Source organism: Heloderma suspectum, chromosome 6 (assembly GCF_057233095.1).
Source record: "Heloderma suspectum isolate Gila_16-S chromosome 6, 16-S_ref, whole genome shotgun sequence".
Classification (NCBI taxonomy): Eukaryota; Metazoa; Chordata; class Lepidosauria; order Squamata; family Helodermatidae; genus Heloderma; species Heloderma suspectum.
The window spans coordinates 18,665,569-18,684,534 of record NC_139463.1 but is presented as its reverse complement, the minus strand read 5'-3'; the positions used below and the strand labels follow the sequence as shown (position 1 = coordinate 18,684,534).

The window sequence follows — 18,966 nt, the reverse complement described above, 5'->3', positions numbered from 1 at the left end:
CACTGTATTTGACTGTTGTCCATTCCTTGATCTTCTATAATAAATTATTTTTGATAGGATTGCAAGATTCCATATTCTACCAAACTATTCAGGTACTGTTGGAGCAGCAGCTTTCTTCCAGATTGTTGATATACACATTTTAACTGCCATAAGCAGGTTTACGACAATTTCAAAGTCAGCATCATTAAATCTTTAAGATAATATAGCACAATAGTGCTACATTAGGATTCTGTAATGTTGAGCAACCAGTAATTCCATTAACTGAATTCAAAATATTGGTCCAAAAGGTTTGTATAACTGGACAAGTCCAAAATATATGCCAAAAAAACGTATTATCTCCCCATCTCCAACAAATGTCAGGAGCTCTAATATAAATCCGACTTAACCTATGTGGAGTCAAATACCACTGATATTGGATTTTTAAAAAGTTTTTATTCAAAACAACAGATATTAGATTTTTTTTAAAAAAAAGCTTTGTGATGGAAACCTTCTTACAAGAGATACTAAAAGCTGATTCATGCTTAAGAACATAAGAAGAGTCTTGCCTGATCAGACCAAAGGCCTTTCCAGTCCAGCATTCTGTTCACACAGCGGCCAACTAGATGCTTTTGGGAAGGTCACAAGTAGGACATGAGTACAACAGCACCCTCCCACCCATGTTCCCCAGCAACTGGTAGACTTGGGCATACTGTCTCCAGTATTGGAGGTACTATATAACCATCATTTCTAGTAGCCATGTATAGCCTTATCCTCCATTACGGGATGGTGAGAGGTGCACGTTTGATGAATCTATACTTCCAGCTGGGAACATATACATGTGAGGGAAGAAGTTGCTCCTTCCAACATACCATATAAGCACATATCAAAGTGTCATCATGGCTGATGGCAGCTTCCCAGCACATGTACATCACCTGTCCCCAAGTATTTGGAATTGCACAACTCCCTGAATATTATTATCATTTGGGATTGCACAACTCCCCAAATGTTATCACCATTTTTAGTGCCATCATTGCACATGGCATGTTACAGACCAGCAGAAGCAATAAGCAATAAATGCTCCAAGGAGCTTACCATATACATTTGAACAGTTAAGAAGTCTGCAAAGTAGGAGAAAGGGAAGGAACAAAGGAGCATAATAACAGGTGATTCCAACTTCCTGCAAGCATCCTGCATTGCCAGCTCTGATCTTTGCTGTGCACTGAGAAAGGGGAGCCCTTTTCTCAGTGCACAGCAAGGAATTCAAGTGCTCATCCTGCATCACTAGCTCACTTGGACTTCTTGCTCTGCCCTGGGAAAGGGGAAACCCTTTCTCAACACACACCAGGGAATTAGAGTTGGCAATACAGGAAGAGGCTGCTCTCTTTTTGCATTGCCAGCTCACTATGGAAGAGGTGGCCTGGCCTGGCATGAAAGCTGGCAGCTCAGAGAGAGAGGACTAGGGAGGTGGAGGTTCTCCGCTGCTTCCCTATGGGAAACACCAGTATAAACATGGCAAACATGCCTGCCCTCATAAAGTATAAATGAGAAATGGTTTGCAAACCTGAGATCTTTGGAAGAAAGAATCTGTATCTCTGTAAACGTTACTAATTACCTCTTACCTGGTCCATAATAGAGAGCCTTTCTACACAAAGCTTTTATTGTGCGATTGTGATTGCTCATGCATGGCAGTTTGCAGATCTTTTACATGATGTCGTCATCCTCCAGGCTTCCCCCATGCTTTGTGACCATTATCAAGGGTTTTTTTTTCTTAACAGGGAAAGTGTGTTGTTGTTGTTGTTGTTTTAAATCACCTCTATAATGGCATAGAAATCTCACATAACTGCACAATTCTATTATACCACAGCACTATCTGGTGGTTGTACATATAGAAAGGCAGAGAAAGAAAACCCCCAGGGCAAAAACAATCATGTAAAGGAGCTGATCTTAATCCTACAATGAATCTGGAAGCAGAACCTTCAGTAAAGGTGTGGGTTAAAAGCTTCATGTAGAAAAGCCCAGAGTCTGTATTTGTTCAAGGAACTTTATGGATGGAAATCAGACAGCTGCAGAATAACAGCTCTTTAAATCTTTGTAGGGTTTATATTGTGGTCTTTAATTTTATTTGGAATTGAACACACATCTGTCACTGAAGCCATCACAGAGATCTTCATCTCTGCTGACATTGGTGGAGTGACGTTGATCCGCTATAGTGAAGTGCAGATCTTTTCCTAGTAACTTCTACTATAAATTCTATAGTTTAGAGTATTATTTTGGTGTGTGTGTGTGGGGGGGGGGATCAGGCAGCTCCTAACAAAAACTTTCTCCAATGTTACTGGCTGGCTGCAGTTCTGTAGGTTCTCTTGGAACCACTGAGCATCAGGTCATGAGAATGGTATTGTGTTTGCAAAAAAATAAAAATTAATTCCAAGTCTCTGGATGGATTCCCAGGCTCAAACTTTCCCATTGTGTTTCAAACACATTTTGTAAGATTTTTGGATGGTTTGCGGTGAGTGCTGCTGCAGTACACATTGCACTCATTGTGGGGGGAGGAGGGTTGGATCAGGAGGGCAGAGAACCAAAATCTTGGCTCATCTGAGCCACTGTTGTTGTTGGTGTTTTGCACCAGTGAAACATGTTTTCCATATGTCCCATATTTCAAATGCTTAATCGGAAGCACAGTTCCATTGGGCATATCACCATCACAATTTTTTAACAATATTTTAACTCAAGTGTCATGTTCTTCTCCATCCAGGGAACTCTGTAAACTGAAATAGAAGGGGCTACAGTTCAGTGGCAAATCACATGCTTTGCACAGGGAAGGTCTCAGTTTCACGTCCTGGGTAACAGAACTGGGTGAGGCCTCAGCCTGATCTCTTGAGGGGCAGCTGCCAGTCAGAGTAGACAGTAGTAGGCCAGATGAGCCAATATGGTGTCTGTGTGCCCCCATTTACAGAGGACAGTCCTCTATTTGAAGGGCTGTCCTGTCCTATTTTAGTTTAATAAGGAAGCATAATGACCATTGCCCATCAACAGTGCGTGAAAAGCAAACCTGACAGGCAGCCACACTATGGTGAGATGTACTGTATTTGTATTAAAACTGTAATGATGTTTTCTAAATTTGCATCTATATGTATAGATTAGCATATGCAAATGTTATGCTAATCGGTACCCTCTTTTGACCTCTTTTCTGGCGAGTCTTAAGTAGCCACCCTAAGGGCCTGTGGTCTGACTTTCTATGCAGCAGCTTCACATGCTCGCACATGTGAAGAGCTTGCGGATTTGCTTTTAAAGGGCTTTGGGGTTGACAGCTCCATCATCTACGGTTGGCATCACTGGGCAGCTGCCATGGCACGTCAGCAGAGCAGGGCTCACCATTGACATCTGCCTTGGCTTCTATTTAAGGTTTCTTCTTTTCATCCCAAGTCTCTCAGCAGCACTGAGCAGCAGAGTCTAGCTGCCATTTTAATTCCCCACAATCCCCCCAGCATAGCTCCACTATGGAGTACTGTGGGAAATTAAAATGGTGGCTACACTGCTGCTGCTGCTGCCCTCTGCTAAATAAGCAGCCAGGGCCCAGCTTTAGAAGAGAGGCCCCACCAAACGAAACTTTGCCCATGGTCCCCTCAAACCTGGCACAGTCCCTGACCTCTGAGGACACAGCTGCATGAAGGAAACAATGCCTGGACCAATGGACCAATGCATCCCCAGACAACAGACAACAGTTTTGGCTGCCCATGTGCCTGAGCATGGGATGAAACACTTAAAAAATGTGATGGTACACTAAGGCAAAGCACAGCCAGGAAGCATCCTCCTCCAGAAGATGTGCCCTCAAGGACAGTTTGGCTGCTCCCCATGGAACACTATAGTGTTACAGCAGTCCCTTCCATTCCTTCTAGAGCTACAATTCCCAGGATTCTTTCGAAGGAGAGAACCATCCAGAGAGCTTTGGCTATTGGGCGGTAGAGAAATTAAATGAAAGAAGGGAGGGAGGGAGGGAGGGAGGGAGGGGGAAAGAGAGATTGTCAATAGCACTGTGGACAGACCCAGAATATCAATAGCATCGCAGCATTGTGTATCAGTACTTTTCTGAGAAAAGCCACCTTTGCTAGCTGCCACATTAGGCCACACTGACATGATCGTGATAAAGGGTAGGACTAGAACCGATTCTCATGTGCATGATCCATTAGGAGTTTCAGCATCATAGAGTCAATGTTGTGGACACAAACTAGCTCACTTAATGTCAGGCAGCAAAGTATTCACAAGGACTGCAATAGGAGCACATTAGAATGAAACAGACTTAGTCTATTTATTCCCAAAGGATGGAAAGAAATCACCAGACATTGATCTTACCCACCTACTTTGTTACAGCTAATTTGGGTTAAAATTGGGCATAGCCTTGAAATTGCTCCTGAGATTCACTTGGGACTGTTTTGCTGCCTCCCTCTCCACCACCTTCATGGAACCCTTATAAGAAGGTTATCTTTGCAAGTGGCCACCAAGGAGTGGATGCTAAAGGGTTTCACCCTGTGTATTGACCCTTTGTACTGTGCTTTCTTGCCTTTAAGGACTGAAATAAGTTTTGTTGATGCTATCTGACTTGAGACTATGGTGAAGCACTATACACAGGGCTGCCTTTGAAGACTGGTGGGAAAAAGGAATTAATGTAGAATGTAGTTGCTAGATTAATAACTGGAATGGGTGTTATGATCATATTATACCTTTGCTGTGCCAATGTCAGTGGCTCCCAGTCCATTTCCAGGCCAAATTCAAAATGTTTGTTTTGAATCCATGGCTTAGGGCTCAGATACTTGAAAGACCACCTGTCTCCATACATTATGATTTTTTAGTGGAGAGCTTCCTGTACCTCACCATCTTAGGTGAGGTGGGTGGCTACCAAAGGGAGGGCCTTCTTCATGGTGGCACCCCACCTTATGGACCCAATTTGTAAATGATGGGTTGCAACTCTGGGTTGTCTCTCCCCCCAACAACCCAGAATACCTGGTTCTCGCATCATGATCAACAACCTAAGGACAGGGCCTTCCTGAGTTGTTTACTCTACCTGAGAACCAGCATGCTTGCCCATTCCCACTTTATTCACAACAACCCAGGGTTTAAAACTGGAGTGTCATGACATGCAAGCTGGGCCACTGCCCTTTCAGCACCAGACAAAGATCTTTTTAGTATTCTAAACTTTTTAGACACAATTGTGATCTTGCTGACTGTTTTCTTTGCTGCTCTGGCAATATTCACATATATTATGCTTTTGTCTGTATTTACATTGTAATTGTTTTATTATTTCTTGTAAACCTCTTTGGGAATATGATTGCAGAGCAGCATAAAAGTACTCCTGCTACTACTACCACTAGTACTGTTACTACTACCAGTAGTAACCCTGGTACTACTGCTAAAATTGTAATAATGCCTGAGCTCCAGTTTATACTTTTATCCTTGAAATGTTCCACAGCCTTTCCTGATGAACATATCACTGGTGTCATTTTTTGTTAAACAGGAATCTCGCCACAGGGTTTTGATGTCCATTTCTTGAAAGGTTGAATAATAGAGAGGTCAAAAGATATGCGACAAAAATGAACTCGTGCATTCTCTCTTTTCTATCTCTTCCCTCATCCTTTTCCCTCTTTTTTTTCTTTTTCTTTTAAAGAAGTTCCATGCCGGCACCTAACTGCTTGGAAAAAAAAAGGGGGGGGGACTAAGAAACAAACAAGGAGTCTTTTCAAAGCCACTTGGAACATAAAAGGACACGTGGGGTTTTCCACCAGATGATTTTGCACTCTTTGTCATTCCCCCAAACAACAGACAATAGAATCTTCTGGATTTAATTCGTTTGAGAGATTAAAAACACTTTCCCCACATCCCCAAGATAGTTTCAGAGCAGGACTAATTGTAAACTGCACTTGCAATGCTGCCTTTAAGGCTATCTTGACTGCTTGTGGAACAATGTTGGAATCTTTTTGGGTTGTTTTTTTTTAAAATCTGGCTCTCCTTGTTGAACAAGACAATGGCCCTCCCTGTCACTCCTTCTGGCATTAGTCCTTGGGCCTGTGTATTCTCATTCAGGAATATCTATTAGTTTCAGATGATGTTGATTCAGAGCTGTTATCCTAAACGCAAAATTCTTGTTTACTTAGTGAGGAAATTCTGGGATTAATTTTTTTTTAACAGAGCTGTTGGTCTGGAAGGGATCGAAGCTACCAGATATTCTGTTTTCAGATCTACATTTCTAAAGCTGCAGAGTTACGTTCACTTACTTGAGAGTAGGAATGGATGAATCCATCTGTTTTAGTTTCTATAACTTTTGCTCTTGTTCGAAAGCGTTCATTCTGTCCTGTTTCTGCATCAATTTGCAAATGGCTTTTTAACGGTCCACTCAGAAAGGTGTGCATGTTTTTGTAGACAAACTGACCCTAACGCACACATTTTTTGCAAGGGCTTTCCCCCAAATCAGGAATGGGTACTGTGTGTATTGGAGAACTGCACTGCAAAATTTGGAGAAGTGCAAAAATCAAAGGACAATTGTGACCTGGTTCAGGAAGCATGGTTCATACTACAATTTTGCCCCATTCCTACTTGAGAGTGAGCCCTATTGAGCAAAGTTGGAGTTACTTCTGAGTAAAGAAGGGTAGGATTGGGCTGCCTGTCCATATTATCATATTTAGGGTCTAAATAACAGCATTAGGAACATCGGAAGCTGCCTTATACTGAGTCAGACCCTGGGTCCATCTAGCCCAGTATTGTCAACACCGACTGGCAGCAGCTCTCCAGGGTTTCAGGCAGGAATTTTCCCGGCCCAATTTGGATACGCCGGGAATTGAACCTGGGACTTTCTGTGTGAAAAGCAGGTGCTCTACCACTGAGCCACACAGCCCCTCAGGAATCCCTGAGGCCCTGTTCACTCCATTTGACTAGAAGATGCAACCTACATCCTAGTTATGTCACTTACATACAGATATACTAATCTAAATCACAAACCATGATGTGTGTATTCCAGCATGGTCTGCAATGCTAACTAAGCACATTACCCTTGATCTGAAGAATTGAGTCTTATTTTTTTTTCCCAGTGTTTCATTTTATTCAGCTCTTAAGATCGTAAAAGACTTGTACATTGCCCTCAAGGAGCCTGTCCTAGTACCTACTTATACATTTCCTTTTCATCCACTTCCACCTCTGTGACTTAGTGGCCAAAGTGAAAGTTATGGGTTCAAGTCCCACCTGGTATCCCCTCTGTAAAATGAATGGATTAGATTGGGGCAGAATAAATACATAAAATAAATTGCATGTGATACAGTACTCACTTCAAGTATTATAGGCAACCACATAGCAGTTGTCGGAGAGCAACAGTGAGGTAGGCTATTGCCATTTTATTGCTGAGTCACACTTTTTTATTGTTGTGCAGTTTTATTGTTATATTTTATATTTTATTGTTGCCTTGATGGTATGACATTGTATGTTCCCACTTTGAAACATTGTGGAAACTAGTATATAGATCTTATGTATATTTATATACATAAATAAATAACCTTGCCACCATAGTGTGTTGGGATTGTCTTTGGATCGACTTTGTCATCCTTAGGTGTGCAAATTCATGGAAGATAGTCCATCAATGGCTCTTAGCTATGATGGCTATCTGGAACCTCTATGTGGAAAGACAACCCACCACCAAATATCAGAAACCAAATGTTGGGGATTAGATGAATCTTCGGTTTGATGCATAAGGTTCTTCTTATGTTCCATTGCTGTCCTCTTGTAGGACCATGGAAATTGTTTTTCAAGGAACTAAATTCCCATCTTGTCAGGACTGATTCTGAGTGCAGTGAGATAGTTAGCAGCTCAGATTCAGAAGAGGAGCAGCCAGAACTGGGGGAGGCGTTTTCACAAGCCTGTTCAGATATGGGTAAGCCTGCTTCTCAGGTTACCAACTCCCAGATGGCCGGGCATGAAGCTTCCTCCTTACCCCGCTCTGTGAGAAGCAGCAAGCAGGAGGGGGGGGGGTTGAGGACTGAGACCTAAGAGAGGAGAGGGGGCAGCACAGAGCTAAGAGGGAAACGTCAGGGGCAGAGCTCAGACAGTTGACCCAGTTAGCAATGCGTCAGAGGCTTCACAGGGAAGCATTATGCGAGGGGCAGGACCTCCCCCCCTAAGTTAGCCTAGCCAGATCACTGCCCTTTCAAACTGCGGGCAACTTTCGGTGATCCCATTTGAATCCCCTGGAGGCATTCCTTTGTAGCCAGAAAGTCTTTGAGGATTTGCATCTGTAATGAACCTGTGAATAATGAATTAAAGGCATGAGACTGAAGCCTCTCTATTTGTGTGTGTGTGAGTGCTTAAGGATAGAGGGGGCCAAGGGGTTTGTGACACATCTAGTCCAAGCATGTTTTATATAAATATATCGACAGATGCTCAACCAATCTTTTCCCTGAAAACTTCCAAGGAATGAAATTACAAAACATCCTTAGGGCGCAATCCTATGGCTGCTAGACAGCAGCTAAACAGCCATAGGATAGGACTGCTCAATTTGGGGGAACCAACCTTAGAGCCCTCACTCTGAGGTCAGTTCCCAGAAAACTGCTTCCCTGCCCCCTCTTCCACTGCCTCGTGGGCGGCGCAGATTGTCCCTGGGCTCCACGCTCAGAAGAGCAGTGCAGAGCAGGGCAAAAGGGGGCATTCCTGGGGCGAGGAGCATGGAGGTGACAGCATGACACTTCCTATGTGTCATCTGCCCCCCCCCCGCTCTGAAGTCCCGTGGCTAGACAGTCGAAAATGGCCATCTTGTCACAAATGTAGGTTGGCCAGCACACGGAGGAGAAGATCCCCTCCACACTCTATCCACCCTGCATTGGATAGGCGGTCGCCTCCGAGTTCAGAGGTGGCCACCTATCCCCATAGGATTGCTCCCTTAGTCAGCTTATTCCATTAGTGAATGAATCTTGTAGTGAAGTACAAACCATACAAAGATTGACCCAAGTACAAAGTATCCCAAAAAATGCACGCGAAAGCCTGAGACCATTAAAAGTTGACCACAAACCACCACCACCAAGCAATACAAGAAAACAGTGATGGTAGGTCAAGAAAAAATGCAAGAGAAATAGGACAACTGAAATACAGCCTGCAACTAGTGATAAAAATGGTCATCATTTGGCATAGCCATAGGCGTATGAACATAAGAAGAAGCATGCTGCATCAAACCAAGGATCCATCTCATCCAGCATTCTGTTCACAAAGTGTCCAACATGCTGGTGGTTCACATGTTCTCCACATGTTTTCAAAAGGTCCCATCACTGTCATGGCACATCTGATCCATGTTGTAGCTTGCCATGGGTGCACTGTGCATGCATGCTTGTGCTGAAATGTGCCAATTTGAGCTCCCACTTCATCAGCCTGTTCATTTCCAGTACTGTTGGTAACGTCTGTTTTATTTGTACTCTCCCGGGACCCAACCTAAATTTTAAGATGGTTCTAATCCTAAAACTACTGCTGATGTTGTCTATCTCTCATACAGGATAAAATGAGTTTGCTGCAGCATATCTAGAGTGACAATGTGCATGTTGCCAACCCCCCCCCCAAAATAGAAAACGCATCACCAAAAAGAGGCCAAAAGAAGAGACCAATTTGCATAATATTTGCATACACATATTCGTGTGTGTGTGCGCGCGCGTGCGCGCAAATTTAGAAAGAACTGTTGTTATTTAATTATAAATATAATATCTTTCATCGTAGTGGGAAAGGCTGTGACCAAGTGACCATTTGCTTGCCTGCTCAGTCTGCTGTCCAGGTGCGAACTGTTCATGTGGCAATTTGAGCCCCCTGCTCTCCCTTCTTATAATTATTTATCTTTAAACTAGGCTTGGACTGGACAGCCCATGAAATAAAGGGCACCTTCAAACACCATTCCAAAAGAGAGGACTGTCCTCTGTAAATTAGGACATCTGCCCATCTATGCACTTAACACGTAGATATTTCTTAGCCATTTTAAGCTCCAATCATTCTTTTCTTACTTTCTGCCTCAATGTCCTAGTGTGAATATAACCACTGCACTTCTTCTCTTGTGTTGCTTTTTTATTATTAGATGCCTCTTATGATGCAGTTAGGAGATCAGGATGGGGCAATAACATGAATTCCGGCCACAACAAAAGTGAGTCAGTGTGATATGCCTGTTGCTTAGATTGGCTGGCAAATACATTTTCACAGAAGCTATATTTTGAATCGAATACTTGCTGCAAGGTTAGCAAAAATGTAAATAATTAGGTTTCTTAATATTGGGGGAGGGCAATCCTATGGTCCGTGGGCAAGCGTTCCAGGGACCATAGAAATTGTTTGGAATCCTGCTTCTGAGACTGGAGACAGTGCTCTGAACTTGGAAGGGGGAGTCGGAGATCTGACCCCCCCACCCCACCCCCTCACACCTCGTGTGGAAAGAACCACGCCAGCTGCCCTCCGAGGTCCAAAAAGCAACCTTGGAGGAAAAGGAAAGGGGGTGTTCCAGTTGGTGAGGAGGAGAGGAGACTGGAGAGGCCAGGATATGAGTTATCCTGAGCCTCTTCCAACCTCCTTCCCTCCTGCCCTGCCCTGGATGATTGGGTACCACCAAGTCTGAGAACTGAGGGTACAATCAATAGGATCGTGGCCTAAGCCACTCTGTGCTCCTTTTGAAGGAAGAGTAGGGTATAAGAATTTTAAATAAAGGCTGTACCCGCTAACTCTTCCCACACCAAGACAGAGGGCTCTTTAACCCCTTCTACCCCAAATTAAACAGCAGCAAGGCCTTGGCAGAGTTCTTTCCTTCATCACCTCAGTACTCACCGTCATTTGTACCTTGCCTTATGAATGTAAGTGGTCAGCTGAGATACGCAAGAAGATAACTGTTGCATAGTCCCTGTTGCTGTTTGTAGTGAAGGTGAATGGAGCTAAATGGTTCTTGTCATCCTGATTACCTCTTTTATTTGCATTTTTAGATATGTTCTAAGCTGCCTTGAGAACCTGGGTTAGTAGATGGGTATAGATATTGTAAATAAACAATGAAGGCTCTTTCACAGAGCCCTTTGATAGTCTCAGCTTGGGAGAAAACAGCAAAGGTGCAATATGGAGTAAGTGTGTGAAGGAGAGTCATTGGGACCTATGCTGACAACCACACATGAAGCCTTTCAAGGCCCGCTTCCACTTGATTCAGCTTAACTTGAACACATTGGTGTTGGACAGAGATGGGTGAATTGTTCCCCACTCAATTTGAATTCACTCGGAAATTATCCAAGTTCTTTGGGAAGAACTTGAATAATTTCCTGAGCCCATCCAATGGTGGTTCGGGGAGTGGGAGGAAAGCAGGACAGGTGTTTGGAGAGACAAAGAGGGGTGGCAGTGGGGGATAATGGAGGCTGACCATCCTCCTCTAGCTTGGAGTTTAATCCAAGATGAAGAAGAATCCAGGGGCTCATAAAGCTCACCCCTCCTTTGAGGTGGCCTTTTATGAGCTCTCAAAGAGCCTTATTGAGCCTGTCTTGTGAGAACTTCACCAGCATCTCTAGTACTGAAGAACATGAGTTGTGGTTGTTGAATCTGTTTTAAATAACTTTAAATATTTTGACATATTTCTAGGTCGTGCTTTGTCTTTCTCCTCTGATCTAAAATGTACCCATTTCTCTATTATTACTAGGTCCTCCTCTGGGAGGAACACAAAATGTGAGCAAAAATGTAGAGCAGCAGCGATCCCAGCCAGGTAATTGTGTCAGATTCAGTGTCACTGATTTCAGAGAATGACTAATTTGTGTGCATATTAGTGTGTTTAGACAAGCTAGCAGTTTGAGCTGAGCTAGGACTCAGGAAAGCCCAAACTGTCTCCAGATCTCTTGGGGTGGGTCAATAGAGATTTATTTATTTATTTATTTATTTATTTATTCATTTCATTTCATTTCTATACCGCCCAATAGCCGAAGCTGTCTGGGCGGTTCACAAAAATTAAAACCAAACAACACACAATAAAACAATTTAAAATATATAGAACATTAAAACCACAATATAACAATACAACCACAATAAAACCTAGCAGCAGTACAGGAGTTTAAAATACAGATTTAAAACAGCAAAGATAAAAATTTAGAAAGCTAAAATGCTAAAATGCCTGGGAAAATAAAAAGGTCTTCACCTGGCGCCGAAAGGAGTACAATGTAGGCGCCAGGAGAACCTCACTAGGGAGCTCATTCCAGAGCCAGGGTGCCACAGCAGAAAAAGCCCTCCTCCTAGTAGCCACCCGCCTCACTTCCTTTGGCAGGGGCTCACGGAGAAGGGCCGCTGATGATGATCTTAAGGTCTGGGCAGGCACATATGGGAGGAGGCGATCCTTCAGGTAACCTGGCCCCAAGCTGTTAAGGGCTTTAAATGTTAACACCAGCACTTTGAATCGGGCCCGGAAATGGACTAGCAGCCAGTGCAGCTGGAAAAGTACTGGCGTAATATGAGCTCGCAGGCCAGTCCCTGTTAACAATCTTGCTGCCCTATTTTGGACCAGCTGAAGTTTCCGGACCGTTTTCAAAGGCAGCCCCACGTATAATGCATTGCAGTAATCCAGACGAGAAGTTATCAGAGCATGGATAACTGTAGCTAGGCTATCTCTGTCCAGATAAGGGCGTAGTTGGTATACCAGCCTAAGCTGATAAAAAGTGCTCTGTGCCACTGAGTTCACCTGTGCCTCAAGTGACAGTTCTGGATCCAAGAGCACCCCCAAACTATGAACCTGATCCTTTAGGGGGAGTGCAACCCCCTCCAGAACAGGTTGAATATCACCTAGCCGGGCAGACGAACCACCCACTAACAGTACCTCCGTCTTGTCTGGATTGAGTTTCAGTTTATTAGCCCTCATCCAGTCCATTACCGTGCCCAGGCACTGGTTCAGAACAGCCACTGCCTCACCTGGTTTTGATGAGAAAGAGAGGTAGAGCTGGGTGTCATCCGCATATTGATGGCACCTCAGCCCACACCTCCGGATAACCTCCCCCAGCGGTTTCATGTAGATGTTAAACAGCATGGGGGATAAAATAGAGCCCTGTGGAACCCCATGGCACAATTGCCATGGCACAGAGCAATAATCCCCCAGCACCACCTTCTGGAATCGGCCATCCAAGTAGGAGCGGAACCACTGTAGTGCAGTGCCTCCAACTCCCAACCCAGACAACCTATCCAGAAGGATACCATGGTCGATGGTATCAAAAGCCGCTGAGAGGTCCAGGAGAATCAACAGGGTCGCACTCCCCCTGTCCCTCTCCCGGCAGAGGTCATCCCACAGGGTGACCAAGGCAGTTTCCATTCCAAAACCAGGCCTGAAGCCTGATTGAAATGGATCTAGATAATCCGTTTCATTCAAGAGTGCCTGGAGCTGTCCTACAACCACCCGCTCAAGCACCTTGCCCAGGAAGGGGATGTTGGCCACTGGCCTATAATTGTTAACATCCTCTGGGTCCAGGTTAGGCTTTTTCAGGAGTGGTCTAATTACTGCCTCTTTTAAAGTGGCAGGCACCACTCCCTCTCTCAAGGAGGAATTTACAACCTCCTGGACCCAGCCAGACAACCCCTCCTTGTTTGATTTAATAAGCCATGAAGGGCAAGGGTCAAGCACACAAGTGGTCGATCGGACTTGGCCAAGCACCTTGTCCACATCCTCAGGCCTCAGTAACTGAAACTCATCCAATAAAACTGGACCAGACGGTGCTCTGAACGCCTCTACCAATGGAACTGCATTAATGGTGGTGTCCAATTCATGACGAATCTGAGCGACTTTATCCTCAAAGTGCCGCGCAAACTTGTCACGGCGTGCTACCGAGGGTTCCACCGTCTCTCTCCCTGGCCCAGAATGTAACAGGCCGTGAACCACTCAGAAAAGCTCTGCTGGACGACACTGAGAAGATGCAATGCTGGTGGAAAAGAACTGCCTCTTTGCCACCCTCACCGCCACAGAGTAGGCTCGATAGTGGGCTCTTACCTGTGTTCGGTCAGACTCAGCACAACTTTTCCTCCACCTGCATTCTAGCTGTCTCCCCTCTTGCTTCATTGCCCTCAGCTCAGGTGTATACCAAGGAGCTGGCCGGGCTCTGCTCAGAGGGAGAGGGCACTTGGGCGCGATCGTGTCAACTGCCTGAGTCATCTCTGCATTCCACAGAGCAACCTGGGCTTCGACAGGAGCACCAGCCATACCAGCAGGAAAATCCCCCAGAGCCCTCTGGAATCCATCGGAATCCATTAATCTCCGGGGGCGGACCATTTTAATAGGTCCCCCACCCTTGCAGAGGGGAAAGGCCGCCAGGAGTCTAAACCTCAGCAGGAAGTGATCTGACCATGACAAAGGGACAGATGTTAATTCCTCCACTTTCAGATCACCATCCACCTGCCCAGTCGAGAAAACCAGATCAAGCGTGTGTCCTTTTATATGCGTTGGGCCGATGACATGTTGGGACAGCCCCATGGTTGTCATGGCGGCCATGAAGTCCTGAGCCGCCCCGGATACAGCGGCCTCGGCATGGAAGTTGAGATCCCCCAGGACCATCATCCTGGGGGTCCTCAACACCAAGTCCGAGACCACCTCCGTCAGCTCAGGCAGGGAGTCTGATGGGCAGCGGGGTGGGCGGTACACCAACAGAATTCCTAATCTGTCCCGGGTACCCAACACAAGGTACAAACACTCAAGATCTGCACTCGAATGGGCAGGAAGCCTGGAGAGGGAGATTGAATTCCTATAGACCATGGCAACCCACCCTCCCTGACCCTCGAGTCGGTGTTGGTGCTGAACCGAGTACCCAGGAGGGCACAGCTGGGAGAGAGTGACCCCTCCCAGTTCCCCCACCCAGGTCTCAGTAATACATGCCAGGTCAGCCCCCTCATCCACAATCAAATCATGGATGAGGGAGGTCTTATTTTGGGCCGACCTGGCATTCAGCAGCAGCACCACCAGACCCGAGGGCAGACTGGTAAGGCTGCCAGGAACCATCAGGTTGGGGGAAGAACCAGAAGAGGGGACAGCTGTAAGGTGTCCTACTTAATACTTTCATTAAGTAGGTAGGTAGGTTGATAGGCTGCTGAGCTGACCTGGGGAGGGTGTTTAGTTTATCTGATACTTTTAACCTGGTATCTTCCAGATGTTTTTAACTATAACTTCCATAGTCCCTTAGCGTTGGACATGTTGTCTGTCGTTGATGGGAGACATGATCCAAAATATATGTGGCTGCTAAAGGAACAGGCTAAAGTTCTAAAGGAGCAGGCTGAAGTGACCTCTGCTTTCTCATGTCAAGGCGGTCAGCTATGGGGGGGAAGCAAGGGGGGCAGGGCACAGCTCAATGGTAAAGCACAAGCTTTGCATGCAAAATCTCCAGTATGTAACATAGCACATTGGGGATTAAAATAAAATTGAAATTATGCTAACCTGTCTCGGTGCAGTAGATTGAACAAGGTCTTATTTTGTCTCTTTTTCATTCCCTTTCCTTAGATCCCTACCAGATTTTAGGACCCACCAGCAGCCGTTTAGCCAACCCAGGTGAGTCTACTTGGATCAAGATGGGCTAACTCTTTCTCTCCAGCTTTTAGCTCAAGGTCAAGACATTTTTATTTGTCCAGGCATTTTAAATTGGTTTTATTGCCTCTCTCTGCAGTTTTATGATTTTTCTGCCTCCTAGTTTTTTTAAAATGTTTTTTATTATATTTGTTTATATACTTTCATTATTGTACACTGCAGTGGAATCTGTTTGGATGAAGGGTGGTCTAAACATTTAAAAAATAAATAACAACATGGCTCTTTTCATGTGCATTGGCTGCCATTCCATTCCTTGCTGAGTTTCCTTTCAATGAAATAGTCACAAAATATTATGGTCACATGATGTTTCAGTTTAAGAGCACTGGGATTTTGTACAAGGGGGTATTACTGTTAGTTGAAACTTTTTGCATGTGTGCAGAACTCATTTTGGAGAAAGGAAGAGAAGGTTTGTTGAAAATAAATTTTGGCTAGCTAGAGTTTTCCAAATGCCATGCCAAGGTACATAAGACCTGAAAAATTACACCCTGAAGATTTTACACCAGCCTTCCCTAACCTGGGGCCCTCCAGATGCTTTGGACTACAACTTCCAGCATTCCCGATTGTTGACCATGGTGTCTGAGAATGCTGGAATTTGAAGTTCAAAACATCTTAAGGGCACCAGGTTGGGGAAGGCCATTTTACACCCAAATCCTTAACAATTGACTGTGTTAACCCTTCCCCACACACATACTGCAGTCCCAAAAGAATTCCCTTTTACACACACACACACACACACACACACACCACCACCACCACCACTACCACCTTGTCTTGATAGAGTGAAGCTATGAAAATGCTGTTCAGACCACTAGTAGCTTCCCTCCTGTGGAAAATAGCAACTTTAGGGGAGGGAGATTTTTGTGGTGCCAGTAGCAGCTTTTTTCTAGTGGGAAATAGGCCCTGGAGTGTGTGTGTGTGGGGGGGGGGGTTGTTTGGACTGCAATGGGAGGGAACCCCCTCCCTGCAGTTCAAATCCTGATCTCACACACACACACACCATCACCACCACAGCTGGTATTTAACATATAAACAAACAAAACCCCGTGAAATTCATTTAACATATCATCTAGACTGGTCCACGTGCTGGAGGTGGTGAGTAAAATATTTACCACTCTATAGACGTTTACCACCCTATGTGTTCTCAGTCCTGAGATGAATATACATTCTCCATGTCACTTTGAAGGGCACTGGAGACACCCTGCTGCTTACCAAGTAGTTATATGAAGATTGTGATAAATTATCACTTGATAAGTTATTGTCCATAATCATCCCCAGTTGGCAGAAAAAGATACCTTCTAATGCCTTGAAACTCAGTAGTGTGTGTATGTGTGGACAGAGATTATTTTAAATCGGATAGACAACTTGTAGGCCAAAACACCTGGAGGGCCACAACTCCCACCATGCCTTACCAGTGGCTAGGCTGGCTAGGGCTGATGGGAGTTGTAGGCCAAAAAATCTGGAGGGCTGCAAGTGGCCTGTCCCTGTTTTAAGAACTGTGGGTTTGCCCTTAGAAACTCTTGGCTTTTAGGCTACGTATCTTCCAATAACAAGAATATTTATTTGTTTTAAGAAATTTATAGGCCACCTTTCATGGCAAAGCCCTCCCAAGCATAATTAGAACAATATTTTAAATGCATACAAAACAATCCAACGACAAAACCAAAAACAGCTGCATTTTAGCAAAATGCAGATTGAAAGAAAAAAAAGTCATTAAAGGTCCATTGAAAAGCTTAGTTAGAGAGTTCCAGAGAGTTCCACCACTGAAAAGGCCCTGCCTTTCATGCCTGCTAGTCTAATGGACCTTGACAGACAGCCTGTGGTTAGAATGCTGATGAAGAGTGATGAATAGGAGGAATGATCAGATACAGAATGTCACAGCCTTTTCTCTCTGTCCTCTTGCAGGGAGTGGGCAAATCCAGTTATGGCAGTTCCTACTTGAGTTGCTGTCAGACAGCTCCAATGCCAGCTGTATCACGTGGGAAGGAACCAATGGGGAATTCAAGATGACAGACCCTGATGAGGTCGCCAGGCGCTGGGGGGAACGCAAGAGCAAACCCAACATGAATTACGACAAGCTGAGCCGAGCCCTCAGATATTACTACGACAAGAACATTATGACCAAAGTGCATGGCAAGAGATATGCTTATAAGTTCGACTTTCATGGCATTGCCCAAGCTCTTCAGCCTCACCCGACTGAGACGTCGATGTACAAATATCCTTCAGATCTTTCGTACATGCCTTCATATCACACGCACCAGCAGAAAGTAAACTTTGTGCCTCCACACCCTTCCTCTATGCCCGTCACTTCCTCCAGTTTCTTTGGAGCAGCGTCGCCATATTGGACATCTCCTACAGGAAGTATTTACCCAAATCCTAGCGTGCCACGCCATGCTAACTCCCATATGCCATCACACCTGGGGAGCTACTACTAGATGCTTCTCACCTTTGGTGGCCTTTCTCAGTTTGATTGGATGTTCTCTTCCATTCTTGGATATCTCTGGACTTTTTGATAGACATTTACCTTTTAGTCAGAGAGAAAGCTGAAAAACTGGATATTATTATTATTTTTATTATAATTATAATTATTATTATTGGAATAAACTTTTTTTATTTTTGTAACCCTGCTTCTTCTGTCTCGAATGGCAGATGATTCTCCGATGGGCCAGTATTGTATGTTTTATTTTGGTTCTAAGCCTTATATCCTCGATAGGACTACGTTGACTGCTTTACCGACTTCACAGTGGTTATCACTTCAGATCTTAGACAAAGCACTGTCAAGTCCAAGGCTTTCTGGAAGGGAAAAAAAGATACCATGACCTCTGAGTCTTTGAAGTTTAATGTTTGTTTGTTCCAGACTAATGGCAATGACAGTTTTTTTTTTCCGGTTTGGGGTTAGTAGAAGTTCAAATATTATGGGGACCTGGTTTGGAGACACCAACTGGAATCATAGCTTGAAATCCACCCAAGGCTTGTCTTTTTTCACCCAACTGGAAAGAAAAGGAAAGAAATGAATATATATATATATATATATATATATAGCAATTAAGGGCATTGAAAGGACCTTTTGAGAATGTGCATTGTGTTATAAGGTTTTATTATTATCTCTGGAAACATCCAAGACCAGGAAAAAAAGAAGTTATTATGCATCAAGGACAGATATTCTTATGAATGAGAAATGGAACTAATATAAATGACAGCAATTCTCCAAGCTTTGCCAGAGTTCTGGGAGTTGCAAAAACATAACCGATTCACGAACGCTGTGCGTTTGTCAGACTGCTATTCAGAGGGTCAACAAAGTCAGACGGCAACTTACTGTATAAATTATGCAGAGTTATGTTTTTACCTATATCTCACAGTATTGAAAGAAAGAAAAAAAGATGAAAACTAAAACGAGTTGACCTCGGTCACAAATGCAGTTATTTTTT

The 18,966-nt window shown here is 44.3% G+C and overlaps 1 protein-coding gene across 9 annotated transcripts in view; it reads left to right on the top strand.

Moving 5' to 3' along the window:
• Window positions 1-18,583, top strand: part of FLI1 (Fli-1 proto-oncogene, ETS transcription factor) — a 198,089-nt gene extending 179,506 nt beyond the window's left edge. For all 9 annotated transcript variants that reach the window (XM_084803694.1, XM_084803693.1, XM_084803695.1 and 6 more), the window contains 4 exons: window positions 10,061-10,126; window positions 11,642-11,704; window positions 15,458-15,505; window positions 17,444-18,583. In XM_084803694.1, the coding sequence (XP_084659820.1) occupies window positions 10,061-10,126; window positions 11,642-11,704; window positions 15,458-15,505; window positions 17,444-17,973 (707 nt within the window). In that variant the 3' untranslated portion in view covers window positions 17,974-18,583. The remainder of the gene's footprint in view (window positions 1-10,060; window positions 10,127-11,641; window positions 11,705-15,457; window positions 15,506-17,443) is intronic.
• The last annotated feature ends 383 nt before the right edge of the window (window positions 18,584-18,966 follow it).